The sequence below is a fragment of the Etheostoma cragini genome, chromosome 19 (genome assembly GCF_013103735.1).
Source record: "Etheostoma cragini isolate CJK2018 chromosome 19, CSU_Ecrag_1.0, whole genome shotgun sequence".
NCBI lineage: Eukaryota > Metazoa > Chordata > Actinopteri > Perciformes > Percidae > Etheostoma > Etheostoma cragini.
The window spans coordinates 8658556-8683750 of record NC_048425.1 but is presented as its reverse complement, the minus strand read 5'-3'; the positions used below and the strand labels follow the sequence as shown (position 1 = coordinate 8683750).

Genomic DNA, 25195 nt, shown 5'->3' with positions numbered 1-25195 from the left:
AGAGGCTGAGAAAAAAAGAGAGGCAGAGCTTTGTAGTGGTTTTCTGCTCACGGTTTTGATTCAGTCTCACCGCTCTTATCAGCCTTTTTTTCAAGAGCAGCAGGACGCCGGCTCCAGAGAAAAGGCTCTGATGAAGCCACCGTGCACTACTGGTCCTGCTCAGCAGCTAACAGCAGGCAGACACAGTTAGAGGCTAGCTGGTGAACATAGTGGAACATTTAGCAGCTAAATCGACAGATGTTTGTACTGGTACCACACTGGTAGCACATCGAAGTCAGCTGGATCAATATTTAAATATCAAATCAATAAATTAGGTCTCTACTGGATTGCGGTGTTGCAAAACGGCATGCAATTACTGAAGAATGCTGCGTGACATTGTAGGATTAAAAACCTGATGATTATCAGGCAAGCACTAAGGCGTCTTTTTGCTCAACTTTCTGAGAGAATGTCTGGATGTTTATTGACGGACGTATAAAATGATGTCCTCTGGAAGTGCAAGTCACACTAAATGATTTCAAAACTTGTTTCATATCTGTGCGTTTTGACTTTGAGTTATAACCCAGAGGTGTGTGATTCTTGTGCCGTATCTTTGCCTCGCGCCTCCCCTCCAACTCTCCCACGCCCCCGTGGGGAGGCTTGTTGGCTTTGTCAGACCACATCCTGTACTTTCCACGAAGGTTAAAATGCCTTCCGGAACGATGGGTTCGGTTACTGAAGAGAACAGTGAGCATTGCATCCCTCAGCTCCCCCTGTAATGTTAATCATGTCCGAATGGGGCTTAGGTCTGTAATAACAGACCGAAACAGTAACCACAAGCAGCTCACAGAGAGATGGGGTTCTTTAACCTCACTGCTGGTAGACCGGTTGATGGCCCCACACCCAAACCCACAATGAGACTTACAGCATCTGAGCTCTTGAAGTATAGTCTGTAGTTGGTGATCAACACTTTGCCTTTAACAGCTCCATTGAAGGGGCAGATGTACATGGTTTCTTTATCTGAAAACAGATAAATAGGAACACAGTTTATGGATTTGCTTCACGCACCTTCTGTAACATCAGATATGAGAGAATCGGTTATTTTTTTTACATTGGTACTCTGGTTCAAACACCATGATATGTTGGTAAGCAGTGAGTACTGTAATGGAAGAAACAAGGACACAGGCAGAGAAGAGGAAGCAGAAAGAGAGAATAGAAGGGAGCCGTGCAGCAAAGGTAGGCTATAAATACCATCTACTCCGAGTGTTTAATGAGACCCGCTCAGTAACTGGCATCTAAATCACATGTCAACTGATGGAATCACTGTTGGGCTCGGATGCAGAGAATATTGGCCGGCTGAGTCGTAAATAACTGACACGCCAGATATGCTGTCATCAGTTATTCATCAAACTGTACTCTGTAGAGCATTTTTCTGCGTCTTGGATAGAGTGAACAAACCCAACTGTCCAGAGAAAGATCCTCAGAGACGACCGCACCACACATTTTTCCATAATAATAAAAACCTTTTGCAGCCAAATGTCTCAAGTGCATCAGCATTTAATGATGTCCAACTGTAGTTTTGGCCACTATTCAGATCCATAACAACAGCATTGTACTCACTTCATTAGTCTGATCTAGGAACCGGGTGACAATCGCCACAAATAAGTCCAATTAAGTCATTTGTTTTCTTGCAGATAGTTGGTTGAATATCAAAATTGATACCACTCTCATGTTAAGTGTCAATACTGAGTTGGACACAGGCTGTGGGTAGCCTAGTTTAGCATAAATGCTGAAAGCAGGTGGCAACAGCTAGCATCGCTCTTTCCCAAGTGAAAAAATACACCCACCAATAGGCCTGTAACGATTATTAAAAGTTGTTTTTTTAACATGCTAACATTAGCTAAGGTTCTAAGTGTTATGAGAGTATTAAAAATACAATGTTTTATGATAATAAATATGCTGTGTACTTGTATCACTACATTATCTGGGTCACATTACAGTAATATAACCAAAAGATGTATCCTGGGATTCATTCCAAACTTTAATTTGTTTGCAAAATTAATACATAAATACACATTTTTAAAAATTGGACTTAAAGAGACAATTATATTGTTGATCCCAAATAATTCTCACAGTGTAATGGTTGTGTTCCAGTTTTTAAGTTTTTCTCTAGTCCCACCGATGCACGCTGTCTTTGATGTGTTCATACCCGCTGCACGCCCAGTCGCCCCTCAAATAAAGTTGACCTTCTAGACCCTCAGACGGTTTCAGACGCAAGATCCTGAAATACAGGAGCACTGTTCTCCGAGGTACAGAAGCAGCTCCCCAGACAGAAGAGTGGGACGGACTGAGCTACTCACCGATAATTCTTTCCTCCCCTGGCAGCAGAGACACATCCGCCAACAACTCCATCTTCAGGGACTCTCTGGAGGTCTACAAGGAAAACACACGAAACAACACGACATGAAAAACAAATCATCTATTAGACTTCTTTTAAATCACTTCTTTAAATAGACTTGAGTTTATGTGATGCCGTCTTTTTAATCATCTTTTTCATTGTCATTTTGGGTATTTTTTTTTCTTTCCTTTAGAGCTGCCCTATCCTTTCTTTTTCACTATTACAATGTTGAGAATTCATGGATATGTGTGTTGATTTGTATGTGCTGTATTTCCACTTTAAAAAAAAAAAAAAATTCTGCATTATGCAACAGTACGTATTTATTACTCTGTCACCTCCTACTATGCAATATGCCATTTCTATTCATCCACACACTACTCATCTCTATACATATGTTTTACCTGTCTGTTTATCATAAGGGTGCTTATAGTGTGCATGATACTGTTATTAGTATAACTCTTATTCTACTTTTTCTATGTCTTATGATACCTTTTTTTCCCATGTCTATTTGTGTTAATTGGTTTGAGCTGCTATAACAAGAGGATTTCCTCAGCGTGGGATTAATAAAGTCTCTTGTCTTAAGCACTTTGTAAACTACTGTTTTTTAAATGTGCACTACAAATGGACATTTGGACAATTAATATATTAACAATAAAGTTGGACAATTAATACATAATTTAGTGCTTTTTGATTTTTCAGTGAAATAACCACAAAAGGGGAAAGGGGAGAGAAAGAGGAAGTTAGCTTTTGCCAGTTTTAGTGTGGCCAGTGAGACGAGACATCATAAACACAGCACTTTTCCTTTTTAAGATGGTGAACTGACAAGCTGGGACACGGGGGATTTAAAGAGCTTAGCAACTAAATTCCACACTGCTGCCATTTATCCTTATTTGGAATTTTAGCTAATGAAGCATTTCTTTTCTTCCTTTCAGAGCCTTACTATTGATATTTTGATGAGTCTATTATTATTCTGCACAGTTCCATTCAGTGCGCACTTGGCGTTCAATAAAGTCTTTATTCGTTACATTTTAATTAACAAGGACCACAAAGAAAATACGTTTCTAGATTTCTTTATTTTATTTATTAATTTATTATTTTTTATCAGTGCCAGCTTATGATCAACTTCAAGGTGTGTGTGAAGGATACAATTTTAAAATTCTTTTTTTAAAGATTTTTTTGGGGCATTTTAGGCCTTTATTTCCAGCGGGACAGCTGAGATTTTAAAGGGGAGCGAGGGGGCGAATGACATGCAGCAAAGGGCCGCTGGTTGGAGTTGAACCTGGGGCCGCTGCATCAAGGGCTAAGCCTCTTTATATGGGCGCTCGCTCTATCAGGTGAGCTACCCAGGCGCCGTCATTTTTAACTTCTAAATAGAAATTACTTGACCAGAAAACTACCTTGTTGCAAACAACAGTGAGTTTGAAACTTTTCCATCCAGCTGGTTAATGAAAATTGGGGAAACCCTCTGACTGACCACATCATCTACATCAACGTAACATAAAGAAAATGGCTGAGTTCATTTTTTTGGCAGTTTCAAAGTGGGACTAATCCATCGCAGTCATGTTCTTTACATTTGGTTTGAGACATTGTGGATGACATATGTCCAAATTGAAAAGCACTGCATTTTTCTGCAATGCGGACCCGCAGGATCTGATCCCTCACAGGCTTCTCACCATGTAAAAAGTATTAATCGTAAAATCGTCATTAAAAACTGTCTCGGTTCACTGTACAAGTAAAGGAACACCAAAGTAACAGAGTAAACAATACAAAACCAGCAACATAGGACAATAAGTGAAGAAGGTTGGTTGGTGAAGGACGCAGAAAGGTTGGCTGTGGTATAATGAGTAGAGGTGGGTTTTTAATCTAGATTTCAAAAAGTCAACTGTGTGAGCATCTTTAACACGTAGTGCCAGTGCAACTGCAACCTGCACGTCAGCAGTGGTTTGAGTGATTTCACCAGAAAACGTCCTCAGACAGCACACATGTATGTTTCAACATTAACCAGATGGTGTGTACCGATACATCAATCTGGATAGATTCAATCCTCAACGATTCTATGTGCGCCTTTATTTTGAAATTCCCACTATATATTTATTAATTTTCATTAAAAAAAAAAAGGTAGTTTTTTTTAATTAAAATGTCTGGAAGAGCTTTGTTATGAAGTGGTAAATATATATATAAATGTAACGGATTATGACAAATGGGCGTATGTATCTTCTCGTCTCGGTCGCAGGCCCCTAAAATGAATCAAAATCGTAGCGTTGCAGACTTTGTGATATCAGTAAATATTGTTTTGTGGTCCAAAGACTTGATATAATATTGTACCGTGATAAAACATGTGATTTACACCCCTACTACCTAGCTGGCGCAGGTGCACTGCCCCACTGCAGACGCAGCAGACAGACATACAGCAAACACACACACAAGTCCACTCACACTGGAGATGTGTGTGTCCAGGGCGTTGGAGTTGTAGACTGAGACTGGTGAGGCCATCGCTCAGGGAGGGAGCTTCCACAGGCTGGGGACAAGAGACATGGACTGTTAGTGGTGTCAAAGCAGGGCTCTCATTTTTCTGTCAGTAGAACATCAGACCATAGCTGTGTTGCGTTCCATAGTGTTCATTAAAAGAACTCCTTGTTTAGGGAATGTCAGATAAAGGGAACTTCCCCCAACCAAATGTATACATTTGGAACACCCTAGATATCCCTATCTCGGATTTATGAGTTATCTCATTTTGTAAAATAAGTTTTTGTTATAAGGATGTTTTGTTATTGCATTTTTTTTGCTTGTTAAACTTTGTACATTCAACTTGAGAAACATTTCAAAATGTCAGTATTTTTAGTGCATTTTCTTGATAATCAATCAAGTAGACGTTTTAATCAAATTCTGCAACCCTAATTGAAATGTATTTAACTTGTGAATAAATGTGTTTGATTAATTTACAAGATGTACAGTGTGTTTTCAGAGAGATGCCATGCATCCTGGTAAAGTTCCTTTGGCCTTTGGAATTAAAATAGCCCCCCCCATCATCACATACTCTTCTCCATCCCCCGAGATCGGCATGGGTACTTTCCATAAGATGTTCTCTCAATGCAAATCAAACCAGCTATTAGAATGCATGATAACCTGGTTCCATGAAAGAACTGGCCTTTAAAAATAAAAATATGCCTGCCTTTGTGGGAATTTAACATAGTGGTGTGTATACTCATGCCCCCTGTATTTTAAGGAATAACATTTATTTATTTACTATTCATTATTTATTCACAAAACAAATTGGTGTCATTAAAGGTTGGATTTTATCTCATTTTTTTAATTAAGGCATTAAGATCAATTTCCAAAATACGATTTGTTATTCCTCTTTTTAGTCAACTTTAACCTGGGTGTATTCACTTATACTAAGCACTGTATTATGTAGGATTATACATTTCCTGTCGGCCCAAGTGACGTTATGGGGTGACATGGAGAGAAGAGAAAATTCCACTCACAAATGAATGAATTATGCTCTGAAGTTACCCATTTGTGCTCTCAAGTAAATCGTTTGTACACACATTTGTATGGAAAAAAATGTTAAATTTGTAATAACTTTAAGGGAGGTCAGAAATAAGGCATCATTGTTAAACAGTCAAAATCTGAGGTAAGCAAAAGTGCATTTAAGTGCATCTAATTTTAATTTTGTGTAAAGTGGGCTTCCAAGGCCATCAAACCAACAAACATTGGGCCAAGCAGATTCCCCAGCATGTCCACTGTGCTCCGAGTGAGGAGTCATGGACTGGATGATTCCAGAAACATCACTGAAGATGTGCAAGAAGTATTTTTACAAGAGGGATCAGCATCACCAAGCTGACTCAGTTTGAAAACGGTTTGAGCACCAATGAGCCCACGCATGCCATTACTAGCATATGTGTCATCAATAATTAACTAACTAGCCCTTTTGGATATTGCATTACAGCTTTCAAATGTACACACAACAGTTGGTAAAGGTAAGGGGAGTAGCAGGTGTTAAGTGTATTGGGGGACGGTAACGCTGGAGCTCAGCTGTCACTCAAATATAACTCAACTGTAGTCATAGCAACACCTCTAAAAACGGATTTTACCATCTTTTGAGAAATGTATCATGGTACCATCACTACCATTGTAGGGCACTACCCAGAATTATTCAGGAAAACCTGACGGGAACCAGAGCCCTGTGTCATAAAGTGAGAGAAGCAGGTTAGCTAGCTAACTTTAGGTTTGATTTATTGGACATTGTGGCTGGCTCACATGTAAAAGGGGCTACTAGGGTGCTAAGCTATGCTATATGTTTAACCAACTCCAGGGGCCAGATGCATTAAAAAAAAAAAAAAATAAATAAAAAAAATACATTTCAAATCTCAACGTAACAACAGCAGTCAGATCACTAGAAGCACCGCATAAAGTGACCCAATTCCATACAAGAATATTCTTTGCCCACTACTAGCAAACATTATGCCTGCATACTCCACCTTTACAACACAACTTCAAACATGGCTGTTCAATACCTATGACTGCACTCATTGTTTCTGTCTGTGATGTGTGTTTGATGTGTCAGTCATTGTTGCCGTCGCTCCCTCTCTGCTGTCTGCCTCCGTTATATCTTGTATGTGCTTTCAAAGTGGCCCCTGGGACTCTTCTCCTTTCTCTTGTCTCCTTCGTATTGTCTTCACTGCATGGTCTGTTTTAATGCCATTGCCATTACCTGTGCTTGTTTGTTTGTGTGCCCCTTCTTTGTTTGTTTTAACCCTTTTTGCTTGGGCCTGCTATTATAGATTTAATGTAACCCATTTTAATACGTTAACTATTGTATTTTAGGATACCTATTGTCAGCTGGCAGGGGACTACAGCTGGAAATTAGCCATAGAGGCTAAAGCTGCTCCTTTTACTGTACAGTTAATTAAGGAGGACTACAACATTATAAACTAAACTAAAGTCACACATATTCCTACGCATTCAGATTTATAAAAGCTGAACGTAGCGTATTCTCCTTCCCACAGTTTGCCATAAAGGGATGTAGAACGCCTGCCCTTGAACATCTGTGGCCAAAACATGTAGTGAGCATGAAACACACTGTGTGGACACACTGTAATGGTGACACTGTTTTCTTAAAGACTGCAAACCAGCCTGTGGGCCAACATATACGCTGATACTGATATGATATTAAGCTAATGCTAGTCGGATACACTGGTCAAGCTTTAATTCACAGTAAATTGACCAGTTTTACAGAGCACAGATCAACATATACAAAGCAATGGAGCAACTTTGCTTTTAATATTATCACAGATAGAATCAAGTAAGGTTGGAATCAGCAGAAGACTCACAATAAAATATCACCATACATTATTGCAATTTTAAATATATTGCAATATTCTACAATATATTGCAATTTATTAGCTTTTTTCCAACTACAATATCTTTTCCAATTTCATGAGGTCCCCAAAAGGAAACTTTGTTTAATCTAAAGAGATACACTTCTCAGTATACATTATTACTACGGAAACTATCTGTATTGATTTTTTCAGAGTTCGCCACACTGCTTATATTGAGGTACTCCAGCAACTTAGCTGATTTCATTAAGTTGGGGGTCCAACAAGAGTCAGATGTAAGAAAAATAAAAATAAAGAAGCAGCACAGGCCGGGCTATTCTAAGTATTACATGGTTTTTAAGGGTCAGGGGGTCAGGGTTAAGCCGTCTGCCCCGTGCTATGCCAAGCCATGATGACGTGTTTCCATGACTGCTGGGGTTAGCCATTTATTGGCCAGCGCTGCTGTGGTCCTGCTTGAGCAGACCCCGGCCAACCCGTGCTGGTTTCCTTCCCTTAGCCGAATCCTCAGCGGCTTAAATTTGTGGTGGACTTGCCAAGTTAGGAGAGCTTTTTTTGTCTTTCAATAAAACTTTTTTTAAAACAGGGCCAACCAACAAGATATGGACATATTCTGTGCCATTTGGACAGTAGATTAGCTTGAAATAGTGCAGGGAGGACTTGCCACAGTGATCTGAAGAGCTGCACCCTCTTACTGTGGTTTTTTGACTAGCACACCTCAACCTTGCTGTGTTGTGGAGAGGCAAAAAACACTTTCACTCAAAGCTGTAACAATTCCATATGTTGCTGTACAATTATTTGTCACAGAAATAATTGCAACTAAAACTTCAATAGTCTTTCCATCAAATATTATATTTATTCATCCATTACTTTTTCAAACAGAAACAAGTCTTAAATGAATCCCAGGATACATATTTGGGTTATATCACTGTAATGTGACCCAGATAAGGTTATAACACATGAACATAAAAATGACTATTGCCATCAAACAGTTCTACCCTCAGGACATTTTATCAGACTGAAAGATGATAAAGATACAGATGAAGTGTAGCCATGATGTGCTTAGTCAATTAAGTCTGGTTGGTTTGTCGTTCTGGTTTAGCAGATAAAATACCTGATTACCCAGAGCCCACATAAGCGATTATATGTAACTTAACCTTATTAAAAATCTCAACACTGTCTCCTCCTTATTCCTGTTAAATCTTAGAAGACTAAGGCTATCTAAAGTTTTTTTTTTTTGTTAGCTCATTATTAGTTTTTTGTGTATTTTAAACTACTTTTTGGGGATTGTAAACACACTGTTTTGTAGGCTACTTTACATGTTCATCAAGATCTCATCTGAAGCTTTCTGTCATTTAAACAACTCTGAGTTGTATTTTAAAACGTTTACAGCTAACGTAATTAAATCTCGGGGTTTATTCGGGCTCAGTAAATGGATTAAGGCACAAAGAGGGAGAACAGATGTCTAAATTAGCTACGATTAGCTCCGTTAGTAGTTTGCTCCATTATAAAGATATGCGTCAGATTTCCATGTTTGTACTTGTCCTATCTGTTGTCATATCCACCCTATCGTCTAACAAGTGTGTAACTGCTACTCTGACTTATTATTGGACATCAGAGTTTTATGGAAGGACTCTTGGATAGCTGGGAAAGTTTCAGACAAACTTTTCCATACCCCCTCATGTGTCCTCCTTCTTCACCGGAGTACCGGCTCCTGTTTACGTCCAGGGGCCCTGTTAATCCAAAGAAGAGACCAAAGAGAAGGGGCAGCAGAGCTGGCGCTCAGGTCCAGATGAGGCGATCTCCCTGGACGAGGGTGCTCTGGTCTTACGGCGGCGAACGGCCCGGAGGTTGCAGGCGGTTTCCCTCCAGGATGCGGGTGGAATTACTCCCCAGCTGCAGTGCCGTGGATGTTTCTGCCCGTTGGACTGGTGTCTCTGACCCAGCGATGTGTTGATGGGAACGTGGCCTTGCCGCTGTTGATGGTTGCTGGGCTGCCTGACCACCAGCTGACCGCTAGCTGCAGCTGGAGATCGCATGGCCATGTCAGCTTTTTGCGTTCAGTTCCGTCACAATCAGCTGTTCATCACTGCGGTTTGCCCTGCTCAATGCTCGTCCCATTTCTAACAAAAGTTTTATTCTTATTGTGCTTTTTACCAGTGAGAATGTGGATTTTATCTTCCTTACAGAAACGTTGCAAAAGGATAATGAGTTTGTTCACTTAAATGAGGTCTGTCCTGTAGGCTACTCTGTTACCGGGGCGCCACTAAAGTGGGCTTGCTGTTGTGCATCGTGACAGATTCCCATGTAGAGCCATAAAGTCTGAACGTTTCTCCTCTTTTGAATCACAGATGCTCAAAGTAGGTTCTTTTAACGCTTTTAACAGTGGGTTCATTTACCGTTCTCATGGCCCAGCAGGCGTCATCGTTTGACACCATTAATGCATTAGTATCTCCTTCTGGCCCTCAAGCTACTGTGTCATTTAAATCTGATTGTAATGAATTCCTCCACTTCTTTGTAAATAAGATCAGATGTTAGGGCAAACATCTCACCATCACTTTCTCAGAATTCGGCATGTGCCTTGTCTCCCGCTCATTCTTGGTCCACTTTCAAACCTGTGACATTACTTGATACCACCTCTCTGCTACATACTTTGAACCCCTCACCTTCTCACCATGTTGTCCATACTGTGCTATTTGTCAAAGCTTTTGACTCCATTGGCCCCTGTATTTTTGAGATGCTTATTACTTCACTTTTAACTGGCGTGCTTCCTAGTTTTTTTTTTGTTGTTGTTTTTTTAAATATATAAACATGCCGTTAAGCCTATACTTAAAAAACCTGGTTGGATCCACTTCAACCTAAGAACTACAGGCCAATATCTAAACTTTATAAAGTTATAGCAGAGCAACTCACTCTTTTCCCAGACAGTTGTTTGACAAAGGCCAGTCTGGTTTCCGTAAAAAGCATTCTACGTTGATTACATATTACAACTTTTTGTTTCTAAAAAACAGAAACCTTAATTATCGCCCCTGAAAGTCAAATCCCGCACATAAGGCAGCACATTAACAGAAGAGCACACATCACGGCTGTTTTAGCAGCACTTTACTGGTTACCAGTCCATTATAGAACTAAATTAAAAATCCTGGTCCTTACTTTTAGAGCTGTATGGTCAAGTTCCTCCACACATCTTTGACTTGATACAGCTTCATACTCCCACCCATAGTCTGAGGTCATTAAGTCAGAGGCTTTTAGTGGTCCCCGCACTCATTTTAAAACTAGAGGGGATCGATCATTCCGAGCAGTGGCTCCTAGGCTGTGGAATGTCTTGCCTCACTCTCTAAGCTGTGTGACTCTGTTGAATCTTTTAAAAAGCAATTGAAGATTCTGCTGTTCAAGCAGGCTTCTAATTAGTTGAGGGTTTTTTATGGTTGTTCGTTGTGTTTTCTATTTTTTATTTAAACATACTTGCATTTTAATTTGTTGTATTTGATCATATTTTATTGTGAAGCAGTGATTTTTATCTGTGAAGGGGCTATACAATTAAACTTAACTATAGCCTCTGAGCCTGAAGTAAAGCGGTGATGCTGTCAGGCACGGGAGCGCGACTTCACAAGGGGGAGGGGCTGGAAGCCACCCATCTGTGTGCAAAATCCACTGTTAACTGGGAAAAAATGTAATCTACCTTGACGGTTCTTAATCTACTTGGGCAGTGCGCCCAAGTAAAGCCTATGTATGGGAAATGGTAATATAACATCAAATATTATTATAGTAATAATATACTTGCACTGTATAAGCACGGCTTGACTGTCCATGGTTGTTAATGGCCGTGCCCGGAGCATCAATCTCCCCCATTATGGATTGGAAAAACCTCATTAGTCCCTATCATGGATCAAGTTCCAAAAACACTGGATCTGACGTTTCCAAAAATGCAACTCAACGTCATCTATTCATTTGACACTTGCCACCCTGCTTTATACTTTTATATTTTTTTTAATTCGACTCAAATGCTAAAGTGAGTTTATTCCAGGTTGTTTAGAGATCCGGTGATACCTGCCAGTCCTGTCAACCTGTTATGCCTGATCATGAGAGATTTAGGAGGGTAGGGACGAGGGAGGGAGGGAGGGAGGGAATCTGAGAATCTGCTTTTGTTGGTGACTCAGAGAGAGGGAGTTATATGGAGTATGGTCAAAGAGAAAGTAAGGAAGGAAGTGAAACCGTAAGATAAAAGTACTCTAAGTAAAACTATCCTTATATATTTCAAACAAAAAGTGTATCATTTCAGATATAGTATATTGTTTATCATTTTAGATTTAGTATATTATACAGTATATTGTTGGGTAGTGCAATGTATAATAAAAAACATTGTATTTTATAAACAATGTGTTTTGTGTGCAAAGTCTTAATGTGTAAAGTACCTAGTAACTAAAGGAGTCACGTGAATGTAGTAGAGTAAAAAGTACAACATTTCTCTCTGAAATGTAGTCAAGTAGAAGTAGAAAGTTACATCAGAAGAAAGGACTCAAGTCCTTCAGATTTGTACTTAAGCAAAGTACTTTACACTTTTTACATTTATGTCCAGTCCATTCTATAACAGTTTTTTGCTGCTGACAGAGCGGTTTGGGGTTGGTGACAGTACAAGGTTTCACTAATAAAGGGTGGATGTTGAACTTTGGTGGACAGCAGACATGATGAGAGACCTGATGAACTGAGTGCACGTTTAAACATCAAATAATCTAGTCTTGCGTTACTGTAGCAGATAGCTGCATCAATACTCACAATAATTAAGTACATGAAACTTGAAAAATGAATGTTTCCTCATTCTGTAAAAGTGTGTGGCAGCAGGGTGCAGTTTGAAGAGTTAAAAACCTATGCAAACTAATTATAGTTGAGTTAACGGAGGTTTCATGGGAAATGAGACCACCGTAGAACAGCTTCCTATAGCTTAGGTTATTTCAGAGCTTCTTAATGAACCTCAATATTGTTAAGGGCCAAAAGTAAAAGTTATATTCTGGTATTCCGTCAAAAAAATGCTAAGGCTTGCTACCATATAAACCAAAAATAAAAATCACAAAAAATGGACACTTGAATTTATTCATTTCAGTTGGATTTTAGATTCTGGGCAGTAGGGCTGTCAGGATTACCATTTTTGGTGCTTCAAAGCCTCCTTACTAAATCAATAGCAACTATTCGAACCAATCCCATTCAGACCTAACCAAAGTGATCGGCGCAGGGTTGTGTTGCGGTGGGAGTGTCACTTCCTGTTGTCTTCCACACATGTTGGAGCATCAAAAGACAGAAGTTGTCTCGGTTTGTATTTTAACAGACACACTTGGGGCAACGTTGGAAACCAGAATCAGCTACAGTGAAGTTTAAAATACAGTCCTATTCATTTGGGTTTTGGTTTCCCTATGAAGAATTTCTTGGAATAATTATTTTATATACATGTTGTGGATGTTAAGTCCCTTTTAGTGCCTCAAAAAATACAGTTCAATCACAACTGAAAATCTTAGCCTGATCTGACCAGACTCTGGTACATTTCATGTGTACAGAGAGTCTGTCCACGCTCCGTTTACAAATGTTAACTTCCTTGAAGGCAGGTACTCTGTTGAAGTTTAAAACTATTGGATCTGCCCAGAGCCACTCGGGATCTGCCATATCCAATCGCTAACGTTTGGTCATGACGTCGCCTTAGCATTACTAGCGTTTGCTTAGCCAACTCCTTCACCACTGACTGAGCGAGCAAGCAAGCGAGAAAATCTAACTTCTCCCGAACCCCCCGGGGAGGAGGGCCACAACATCATGACCACCAACAAAATTCAGCAAAGACTGCTCTTGCTCGAGCTTTAACTTTTGGATATTCCCAGCGTTGCCACAACGGACCGAACGGCTTTGCTTGCATCTTTCTCCTCCGCCATTACGGAACTACAACTCAAACTAGCGCACAACCTCAACGTTGGGTCGGGAGAGGTGGTTTGTTGTTTGCACAGACCGGCCCCCACTGCTAAAAAAAAAATTCCTAAAAGGAAACACTGGGATATCTGCAGATTCAAATATTCATGTCCAACCCTACTGGCCAGTCTAACCTCTATTTTCACCTGACGCGTCTGCGCTGCACTCCAGAGGCAGGGGGACCCCCCACGAGCAATCACTCCCATTCAAGTCAATGCTCGATCTTCCACCACCCGCACCACAGCCCGTCCAAGAAGTGACTGTGAAACACCTCTCTCTCCGCGCCGCTAAAGATACGCGCCAGGTCTATTTTACCGCAAAACGCAGGCTTACAGATGCGCTTACTGGAGAATCAATCTTTTTAAATAAATTAGACTATTTCGTGATTTAAATAATAGTTTGGCTATTTTTAGACTGCATGTAGTCATGTTAATTAAATATGTAAATTAAAATTAAATTAGTGTCAGCTAAAGACAAAACGATAATGAGAGAGACATAAATGAGATAATTACTGTTTCTACGGCTTTTTTAGTAGCCAACCTTCGTGGTCGTTGGAAGAAAAATAACAACGGGGCAACAGAATGTCTCAACAAACCACGAGCACATATAGACCAGTTTACAGACATTATAAGTTTGTTTTTAATATCACGTTAGTAATAATCTAAGTTTAAGTTTAATTACATTGTTGTAGAGATAAGTGCAGAATCATTGTTGGCTGTCAGCCATCTTTCTCGAGATGAAAAGGTATATTTTCTATGTTTATGTTATCCCGTCTTTGGGCTGCTTCTCTCGGGCTGAACCCAGACAGTGAACAGTATTCCAGTGCTCAGTGTACAACAGGTGAGTGTATCCAGTTTCTGAATCAACAGCTGCTCTGTGGAGAGCACAGGAAGCTGCAATAATACATGTCTGGCTAGCATCTATTATAAGGAAGCCAGGTACATCTATTGCAAAATTCAGAGAATATTCAAGGTGGAAACTTTCCATGGGACTGAAATAACGAGAAATGGAAAATGGAAAGAGCGTCATTTACTCAGGCTGCATTTAGCATGTCATATGAATGCTTACATTTGTAAACCCTTTCAATAGAAATGAAAACCTCTCTCCAAAAAAATTACTTTCCTCTCAGGCCTTTAAATGCTCTCCATGGCCAGCCTCTATGTCTCATCTTTACCATCCAAGCTTGTTAAAAGGGTAACTACCGTTTCTTTTTTTTTTCCTTCAACCTGGACTGATATTTTCTGGACTGATAGGAACAACAATCTTTGAAAATGGCCCAGTATTAAGAGTGACCGCTGTAACCGGCAGCCACAAACTGGACTGCAAAGTAACCCTATGGGGCAAATGTTCCGGGTCAGTTTAGTCCACCACAAGCGCTTTTATTTGCCATCGAAAGGCTCAGTATATTTGATGACGTTGCTGTACTTGCTTGATACTTTTAGGTTGTGTCCTGACTAAATAGAGTATCACGTAATAACAATTGGATTTACTCAGGAAAGTGATTAATACAACAGTGAATAGTGTCTTTTCTACTAAACAAAAGAGAAGAACACCGTAGCCACAGTAACTAAACATCAAAGACGGCATCTGATGCAGAGCCAAAAATCTTGCAATCAAAAATACATGAAAAATGTGAAAAATGTATTTAGTTGACAAAATGTTACAAAAAAATAAAAATTGTCAAAAGACTTGGGGGAAAAAAAAAAATAATGTATGGGGCAAAATGAACACTTATCAAACATATACAATAGAGCCATACTGATCTGTGGCAAAATAAAATGTGTCAATCAGAGGTGTAGTTTTTTGGAGTGGGGTGGTTATGTAGGAGATTTGTCCACGAACCCCCAACATTTTGAAGTAGATTTGTCCCCCTCGAAAAATAGAAAAGACACCCCCAAAAGAGGTAAATCTAACCTAATTATTATCAATAATTAACTTTAGATAAATAAAGCATGAATTGCTGCATACAAATATACCACAAATCAGGAAAATAAGTGCTTGACGCTCAACATTTTCTAAGGGAGGACCCCACGCCCCACTGTCAAAACATTTGGACCTTAGAAAAAGTTTGGGCCCCGTTTAAACAAAACCTACACCCTTGCCGTCAATAATATTAGCCATGCTGATGCCGACTGATCTGGCTCCAGGAGCTGGTGCAGTAAGCCGAGCCAGCAGCTGAGTTTGCACATACTCACAATGACAGGCTTCAAACAGAAACACCTTCAAGGGCTATGGCCGCTCATTAATATGTATTTACAGGTATATTCCCCTTATTCAAGTACATTGGAACAAGCGCCCAAGGCTGGTAAACCCATAACCAACTAGAGCACCGGAGCTGCTTCTCACCTGGTGACCTGTACATCAGTAGCTGGGCGACTAATGGCGATATAAATCACACAACAATGCAGAAACACTTTCACTTCGACAACACGGACTATAGCTGCGAATACTTGGTTTATTTAAGAGCACAACGAGATAAAATGATAACGTCACAAAATAACGAGCGATGAGTTGAAGTTCAATACATGCGTTTGTGTTAAATGCTTTTAAAAATGCGTGTGGTAGCCTACAGTGTAACTCAGGATAGTAGCCTACCGTTAGCTAGCATTATCCACGGACTAACAAATCCTGACAGCAAAGGAGCTGTTTGCGGTGTGTTGACACCCAGCTTCAAGCTAAGAATATACAGCCAAAGGGTGGCTTTCAGTCTTTTTCACTGTCAAGAATGCAGTCGGCGTCAGAACCGGCTAACGCTCATGGCTACATTTGAGCACCCAGAACAGTTCTAAAGCGGAGTGGAGAAGAACAAAGCTCTACCAAAAAAAACTAAACTGAACTTTTCCAACTTGGCCATTCCAATAGACACAACTGTGGAGACCAGCACCAGGAAATAGCGAAGGCCCTTGGACGGTGCGACAGCTTGTTCCATCCGAAATTCAGGCTATTTCTGAACCACAGTGCACAGCAACCTCTGGCAAACCCTTCCGAAGAACGCATAATATGGACTCTGGTGGCCTCAGTGTGGCCAAATGTCTTAACTTACCCGCAAAGTGCGATTCTCCCGTGGCTGAATGTCGATATGTTTCCCTTAAGCCACAGCAGGAACTTACCCTACGTCACGTGCCGGTCTGTCATGGCGGGGATTGGCTGGTTGTCAAATTGTGAGCTTGCTAAGAGTGCAGGGAAAGGTAGTTTTTAAATGGGTTGCCATATTCCCATTTATGGAATAACCTAATGCATCCATGTTATGAATCAGTTTTAAGTGACAATTTCGTCAGTGCCGCAAGTAGGTTCGACGTATATTTAGATTAAAACAATAAAGAAATAGACAATTGGAATTAATGACACCAAATACTTCTGTTGACGTTTTGTTGACAACAAAGATATTAGGGGCTAGAAGGGTTTAATGAAACACTAAAAAAAGAAGCACTAAAAGTAATTAGTAAGTGTTTACTAAGTAGTAAGAGTTATTAAAAGTAAGTGTTTTCCATTCTCCAACCTCCAATATTGTGCATTGTTTGTTCAAATGCACGATCTGTTTTAATGCTATAGTCCCATTTAAAGTGTCCCACTTAAACAGGAAGTTAGAGATTTAACTTGTTTTTAAATTAAGTCAACGAGTAGGTGTTTTGGTGGTTGAAGAGGATCTATTTAAGTGAGAGAAAAAAGCATCACTTTCTATTTAAATTGGACAAACTATTACAGTCTAAAGAGAACTGTCCCACTCTATTATCACAAATTTGGTCAAAATTGTAATTGTGAAATTGAAGAAATATAATTTTTTATTTATGTTTTTGCAGTGACAGTGCGCCATACTACTGTGAGCTTGACTTTTTTTGGGCTTGGACACTGTTTCCCCAACTATGTCCGGTAATGCTTTATCTCTTTTTGAAAAATTCTTTGTCTTTGTTGACATGAAAAGTAAAGGCAGTGGTGTACTCTGTGTGATATGCAGGTACACACAGCATACCCACAAAGAAAGCTCCAGGATTTCCATATACCAACTTAAAAATGCGCAATGACATGCAACAACATACTGTGCATTATTATTTTGATATATTTTGAATTGTCATCTGTTATTTTTTTTGCCACATAGGCTAATTAAAGGTATTTTCAGCGTAAATTTGTGCATTAAAGTGTGTCAGAATGCAGGAAATGAAGTCTTTGATGCTCAAAATTACTATGATATGGCCCCCCATCCTGGCCCATATTCAGTTCAGTATACCCACTACAAGACGTTAGACTACACCACTGAGTAAAGGGGAATGCAAAGTTTGTGTATAACTTTTTCTAGCCCCGGCCTTGATGTGTTTGGGGAAATGTTGATGGGATGTGAGCAGAACTGACTTTATTTCAGGGCAATATCATAATTGTATATCAACAACATCAGAGATGCGATGCTTCTGCACTCCCAACTGCAGTTCTTACTTGTAACAGTAGAGGACAACAGAGCACAGATGAATGTTTGTAGTCTTTTTCACACTCTTGTAAGTGACCCCAAAGTTGCCAAGTGAACTATGTAACTATATATTTATACATTTCATTCTCAAGTCCAGTCTGTGTTTTGGCAGATGGGACCTTTAGATTGCAGTGTGCTTCATAAGGAATCGATTAAAATAGAGTCCAATGAATTGTTGACAACATTTGAAAGTGTCTTCCTGTCAAAGCCAAAATCAAGGACTTTGTTGTTGAACTGGTATTTCTTATCCGGCCGTTGAAGTTGGCAGATTTCCAAAATAAATACATCATACAAAAACAGTGAGCTGTGTGATTTGGGAGAATGGGAGAGCATGACTCCCATTTTCTTTTATGCCGTACATTCTACGATGATTGTCTTCTGCTAAGTTCTGCGTTGTGTGTTGTTGTGTTGTTTTCTGTTTCTGTGATTTTTTTGTGCTAAGTTTCCCTTGTGTTGTCTTCCTTTTAGTTTTATTTGTATTTTAAAAAGCTTTTTTTTAACATCGAGAGGAGGGCTAATTTTGACTTTTTGAACCAATAGGAAATCATGTGTTTTAATAATTTGCACTGTCTCCTTTCATAAGTAAACTGAATTGATTCAAATAATTTAGGAATGTCAATTTTCCATGAATTGAACCAAGCCCTGAAATACACTGGAGTACCGTTCATAGACTGGATATCAATGGACAGAGCATCCGGTTCAGCAAAATGCTGCAAATCTGTGCCTTGAACCTGCATTATGTCTGAATTCCAGCAGGGGGGGACACATGTGGTTGCAATAGGTGGTCTGTTTCTGTAGAAGTCTATGAAAAAGTGATCCACTTCTCACCCCAGTAAATATTTTAAAAATGAGTTTGTGGTCTCAGTCAGTAGTTTTAAGTATTCTGCATTACAGAATGATGTTCACTTTTTGAAACATGGTCTCATTGATTTTAAAGCAGGGGGTGTTTTTAGGGCGTGACTATGATATGATTTCCAGTGAAAGTGTGTAACACAGCGTAGAGTAATAGCAGCTCCTCCCTTACTCCTCTGTCTTGTCTAAAATCCTGACATCCGCAACCAGGATGGCTGCGCCCTTGACGGCAAACTCGACGACTCGTAGCAGACCTCCACTAACCAATGGGTGATGTCACACATGCTCTGTCCATTCATTTTACAGTCAACGGTACAGGTGACCAATAATCGGACTGATTGTCTGATTTTGACGTGCTTAAGTTAACTTTGTCTCAAAAGGCAAGATGGAATTTACTCTGGGTTCTTCATTATGAAATGTTTTTGTCAGTGATTTGTGAATTGTGTTGCTGACACTGAACCTTTTTTGTGTGAAAGCTGCTCTGTGTATTGTTTAAAAAGGGTGTAGGCATGCTGCATCTAGATAAATTTGTGGTTTCTTGATCATTCAGTCATTCATTCATTAATTCATTCATTATGGTAAGTGTTCAAACCCAATAGCGGCTTCAGATTTGGAGGAAATTTTTAACAACAGACAATATTTGTTTCTAATAGAAAGGCGGCACCTTTCTGTTCCCTTTGGAGCTCTTTTGAAAAATACCTCTTTATATACAATTATGTCAGATCTCGATGAGCGGGTGTCCTGTGGCCTAGAGGTTAAGACACATACTATACAAGCTAAATGTGATTCGATCACACAATAATGTCCACAATAAATATTAATATTAAAAACATAGAAAAAGAAAGGGCACACACAGAAATAAACAGGGCATAATGTCCGAGAGTTTTGGAATGACTGTTTCTGACCCAGGAGGTCAAAGCCAGATGGCAACTGAGAGAGAACACATGAACTAAATTACTTTTTTAAATCAATGTGACTGTGGTCCCATCAGCAGTTTGGACCTGTGCAGAGGCATTGATCGCATAAATGGGGACATATCGCCCTGTTGATGCATTACCTCACACAAGGTTCCACTGGTGGGCATCCTGTCACGGAATTAGCGAGGTTTGGACCCAAATGCAGATATAAGTGATTTATTAACAAAACAACCAAAGGTGACCAGAGGTAGGCATGGAAGGCTTGTATCATGGGGATGCGCTAACAGTGTTGTTGTCATTACTAAGAATTCCTTATGGGGGAGAAAGAAACTATGCACTATAGCTTTAGGTTTATTTTATACATGTTAACAATAAAAATAAAATATTAAAGTTAAATAAAAACATTTACATTTCAGTACAAGCAAGAATAGCAACATAAGAAAAAATCCTCAGCTAACCTATCTTTCAAAATTGTTTATTTTGAGTATATATTGTAAATTGTAAATGATTCAAAGAAGGATTTCTATGTTCAAAAAGTAGTGGGAAGAAGTAAAAAAAAACTTTTCTGGTCCTACCCAATTTTCCTACTTTTCCACTTTGGTTGTGTAGAAACTATTTACTTTGTCAGTTATTCATATATGTACACATACATGAATACATACTTAGTTACAGGTATATACACATGCATACAAACAGTTCCTTTTTCAATCACCTTGAGTCCTTCTTGTAACCATTCAATGTATTTAATTCAAAACGTTTGAAGTTGTACGTGATTTCGTCTGTTTTCATCTTTTCTATCAAATGTAGATCCATTCTTTCACTGCGCTTTATAATTAGCTGAGTTTTTCTCCTTTGTATTTTAACTACTGGGGGTGGCAGTTGCTCAGTCAGCAGGGAGTTGGATTAGGAACTGGAGGGTTGCTGGTTCAACCCCCCGTTCGGACCAAAGTATGATGCATGTATAGGTGCATGTGTAATTCAGGCCTGGGTGTAACAGAGTGTAAATTATGATTTCCCTTGCAGAACTATACATTATTATCAAGACAAACTCCATTCTGCATGTCAGAATACATGTATATATAAAATATTCATGTGAAGCTGGATTTGTATTATCAGCAAACAACTGAGTGAAACCAAGATCAAAAAGTGTCTGATGATATGCCACTGGTGGTACAGTGGAATAAGCCACTGTAGCACCGCGTAACGGCATACCAACAGCCACTTTTGGTTCTTGGCACTACAGAAAGACCCTTAGAAAAACAAACTTTAGCCAGGCAAGCCATTGACTTTGAAAAAACAAAAAAAAGCAGTGGGCCAAGAATAGATCCTTGTGGCACTGAGTGAAGAAGCTCAGACAAATTGCTCTCTGTCAATTGTAGCTAACAAATCATTTGAGAATAACATCCCTAATTCCATAACTTCTAACATTATAATCATCAGAATCAACTGCTTTGGAGGTAAGATAGATAGATAGATAGATAGATAGATAGATAGATAGATATGTTTAGATAGATAGATATTTATTGATCCCAAAAAAAGGGACATTTTTTCTAAAGGTGCAGCAAATAAAATTTTTGTAATTTAGGTCGGAACAAGGGGCCATTCCTGTTTTGGTTAATTCATACTGATGTATAAACAGGATGTTATTTCTAGCAGGCTCGAAGTGTTTTATCATTTAGTTCTTTTTTTGTAGTTCTGATTCCATTTTTATCCACTTAAATAAACACTTGAACGCAAAGGTACCGGAAAATAGAGGTGTGCTACCCAACTGCTTGTGCTCCTTGGAAGTCTCTGCACGTTCCTTTGATAAGGACACACACACACACACACACACACACACACACACACACACACACACACACACACGCACGCACGCCTGGACGCACGCACGCACGCAAACCCCGATAGCAGAGAGGGGGAGGGCTGCGGTCATGCTGAGCCGCTCCACTGAATTGAGTACGGGGGCTTGACGTAGGGAACTGGGAAAGGCGGGGCATGTGGATCGTGTCGAGTCTTCAGTGTATCACCGAGCAAGCCGGGTTGCCTGTCTTTCATTCATCACCGGAACTGTGCAGCTCGTGCATCAGCCGTGATACCGTCGTCTCGTCTGCCATCCTGTCTCCTCCGACCAACGACACCAAGGACACCTCGGCCGGCCATCACCCGCGGTAAGACCCGCAGAGCAGACGGCTGGGGGAAAAAAAGCAGGCTGCCGGTTAGATAACGGTTGGCTCGGTCCTGTCCTATAGGTTGCGTGAAGGAAAATTACCAGCATAGGCTACAGCATCTCTATATGGGCTATGGAGCGCGTGCGGTGTTCACTGGTGCTTAGTAGGCCCGCTGGGTACATTGTGACGTATCGGGGTTTATGCTATTGTTTGATGTTAATCTCAAATTGTGTTACATAATGTTTGTATAAAACGAGATTTAGGCTCGGTGATGACAGCATAGTGACCTTGTGGGAGCATTTAGGCTATTTTCATAACGTGTGTGCTCGGTTATGAACGGTGGTATGACGACGAACACCACTGCTGACCATGTAGCTTAAATCTTAAAAAATATTAGCATCATTATGTTTACTCTATGAGGCAGTTTGCTCCTGTGGCTGCCACTGAACACTTAATGTCTTATAACAAGGCATTGGGGTCATTATTGTCATATTCAATTTAGTCCCATTCATCCTTTCTGTCCGCTGAGCTGCTCCTGCTATAGGCTCCAACTTGAGGAATTGAGAACATGCATGACGTAGGTTACTGTACATCAAAATGCAAATGCTTTCACATAACGCCTAACACTAGTAGACTACAACGCTAAAAAAAAAAGCATCTTTTGTCCTGCTTTAGGATTACGCACTTGAAGTAACCAAACCGGGTTTTGTAACTTCAACTGTGTGGCCCCTATTCATTAAAAAATGCAGCACACACGGCATAACATGTAAAACAGGGAATCAATGTAGAAATAAAACAGGCATAGAATAGCAGTAATGGAAATAAGACACCTAAGAACAACATGAAATAGGATGAAGAAAGACTACGTAGAATGCATGACACAAGATGGACTGTAAAAACCACTGAAATATAGTGATAATACAAAATAAAGAAAAAAATGTTAAAACTAGGTTAAATCAGACCTAAGAATGCATGACACAAGATGGACTGTAAAAACCACTGAAATATAGTGATAATACAAAATAAAGAAAAAAAATTTAAAATTAGGTTAAATCAGTGGCCATCAGCGGCAGAGATTTGAATTTTTAAGACCAAAACTTAGGTCTTAAGTAGGTTAGTTAATACTAACCTTAGTACTATAGTATAGTAGGTTAGGTTAGTATTTTTGCCTTGAGTGCACTCTCCACTAATACTCCGTTATCCTGTAATTACTCTTGTTTTTGGTTTAAAGTCCCACATATTTAAATCTCTCCGGTCATAATATCCGGTGAAAATAATTCCCTCTACAGTGTGTGCGTCTGATTGGTCAGACATCACAACAAGCACCACTGAAGGCTGCTGTGCCACAGAAGCTGCTCGGGTGAGCGTGTCAAACATAAAGGCAGCAGATACTGTATTACGCAAGTTGCTCAAAAAAACCATCCCGATCCTCTACGCTGAAGATGCAAAACATGCCCAGGGTTGCTTTTGGTCACAGAAAAAAACAAATCAGGAAAAGGAAGACACTGGATGATCAGTTCAAGGAGTAGTAACAAGGAGAGGAAGAGGGAGGGAGTGAGTGAGATGGCGTGTGTATGCCGGTATGCCGGTATGAGGCCATTATTGTATTTGCAAATGTATGTGGAGCGTTGTGCATCTGTACTTGTGTCTCAGTCTGTTTGTGCGTATTCACATAATTGTTTCAATATCAAGGGGGGGGGGGGGGGGCCCTTTTTTGAGTGCTCTTTTCGCTTCATGTTGTGTATTTTGGTAAATGTGTCTGCATCAATTTATGGTGCAAATGTCCTTATTTAAAGGGAATTGTTATTCTCCTGTATTGTTTAAAACTGTCACCATATTCGAAACACCACAATGATTTTTTTTTAGGACTCGTGTTCAGCTCAACAACAAATCTGTTAGATAATCAAACCTTTTCAAAGTGAGAAGGGCCAAAGTTTAAATACACATAAATCACATCTTTGTTGTTCACGCTCCTGCTTCATGAGCACAAGTTATTTGTTTTTTTGTACCTCTTTTGGGGAGTGGGTTGTCTTACATATGTTTTGAGGGGGACAAATCTACCTCTTCTAAATATGGAAGGGGGGGGGTTACAGCCTCTGCATCACCTCCAAAATCTACGCCTGTGCGTAATCAGATTTGTAATTTTTCAAATGTGTACTGAGATCTGTTAATGTGTAATCTGTGTCTAATGTTATTGGCTAAACAAGTATTTTGCTCCAACACACTACAGTCATCAGCTACAACTCAGCAGGCCTCCCAAATGTCTATCTTTCTCTAGTCACTACTGCCATGACACAGATCTGAACATGTCTGTTCCGCTCTGTGTCCCGCGCTGTGTCTCAGTATTCTACCAATACAGCCAACCAAATACAGTCCCACAATTTGCGTTAATGCGGTTAAACCGGCTAACCACACATAAACACAACAGTACCAGTACTTTTCCACACGGAGACAGACTCACCCCGAGTCTTGATTTAACTGACAAAAGCATTCTTCAGCTACCTCAGAACATCTTTCCTCGGGTGTAACCTCCTTTTGGGTCTGATCTGTGTCGGGCACAACCCGATGTTATCCCGATAACAATTTCTCAACATTTATTCTGAGGTAGCCAGTTTAATTTAGTTATTCCAGTGCTGAGGTGGGTTTGTAAAGCCTGATTAAAATTCCTCCAGGATATTACTTTCTTTCAGAAGGTAAACTGTATTTTTTTAAAGTATCTTTGTAATGAATGGAAGGTTGGATATCTGTTGGCCTGAAGTGTGTCAATGCATTACAGTCTAATCTGGGTTTCTTTAGGAAGGGTTTTACAACAGCTGTTCTGAAAGAGTCTGGTCAGATGCCTTGAAACATGAACTGACATTAAAGAACAATTAAAACTTGCTACATTGCACTGAATTCCTGAAGACCTCGCAACTTGTTTCACTTCCTGTCAGCAATGTTAGAACATAATCTTGAATATGAGCGCCAATCTCAGTTTTTTTTCTCTCTCAGGGATTTTTATTTAAATGGTTTAACCAGTTTTGTTAATAATATACTTTTTATGTATCAAATTGTCAGAAATAACAGGCAAGACCATGCATATAGATATCTAATAAGGTAACACAGACTCTTTGGCTTTACTGTACACGGACCACCCCCCC

General features: G+C 39.7%; 2 protein-coding genes and 1 long non-coding RNA gene across 10 annotated transcripts in view; 2 read left to right on the top strand and 1 right to left on the bottom strand.

Annotated features, from left to right (window-relative positions):
- LOC117934886 overlaps window positions 1–14324 on the top strand; it is a 15978-nt gene extending 1654 nt beyond the window's left edge. Inside the window, exon 3 of the long non-coding RNA XR_004654587.1 lies at window positions 14314–14324. This is a non-coding gene — a long non-coding RNA (uncharacterized LOC117934886). The remainder of the gene's footprint in view (window positions 1–14313) is intronic.
- mtm1 (myotubularin 1) overlaps window positions 1–16805 on the bottom strand; it is a 32420-nt gene extending 15615 nt beyond the window's left edge. For 4 of the 7 annotated variants that reach the window (XM_034856757.1, XM_034856758.1, XM_034856759.1 and 1 more), the window contains exons 1-5: window positions 16703–16805; window positions 4811–4892; window positions 2337–2409; window positions 902–996; window positions 655–660 (exon numbers count right to left, since the gene is read on the bottom strand). In XM_034856757.1, the coding sequence (XP_034712648.1) occupies window positions 655–660; window positions 902–996; window positions 2337–2409; window positions 4811–4867 (231 nt within the window). In that variant the 5' untranslated portion in view covers window positions 4868–4892; window positions 16703–16805. The remainder of the gene's footprint in view (window positions 1–654; window positions 661–901; window positions 997–2336; window positions 2410–4810; window positions 4893–16702) is intronic. The other 3 variants (XM_034856762.1, XM_034856763.1, XM_034856764.1) reach the window with 2 other exon arrangements.
- Window positions 16806–21810: 5005 nt separating this feature from the next.
- Window positions 21811–25195, top strand: part of nat16 (N-acetyltransferase 16) — a 40717-nt gene continuing 37332 nt past the window's right edge. The window contains exon 1 of one of the 2 annotated variants that reach the window (XM_034856806.1): window positions 21811–22055. In XM_034856806.1, coding sequence (XP_034712697.1) covers window positions 21883–22055 — 173 coding nt within the window. In that variant the 5' untranslated portion in view covers window positions 21811–21882. The remainder of the gene's footprint in view (window positions 22056–25195) is intronic. The other variant, XM_034856807.1, reaches the window with a different exon arrangement.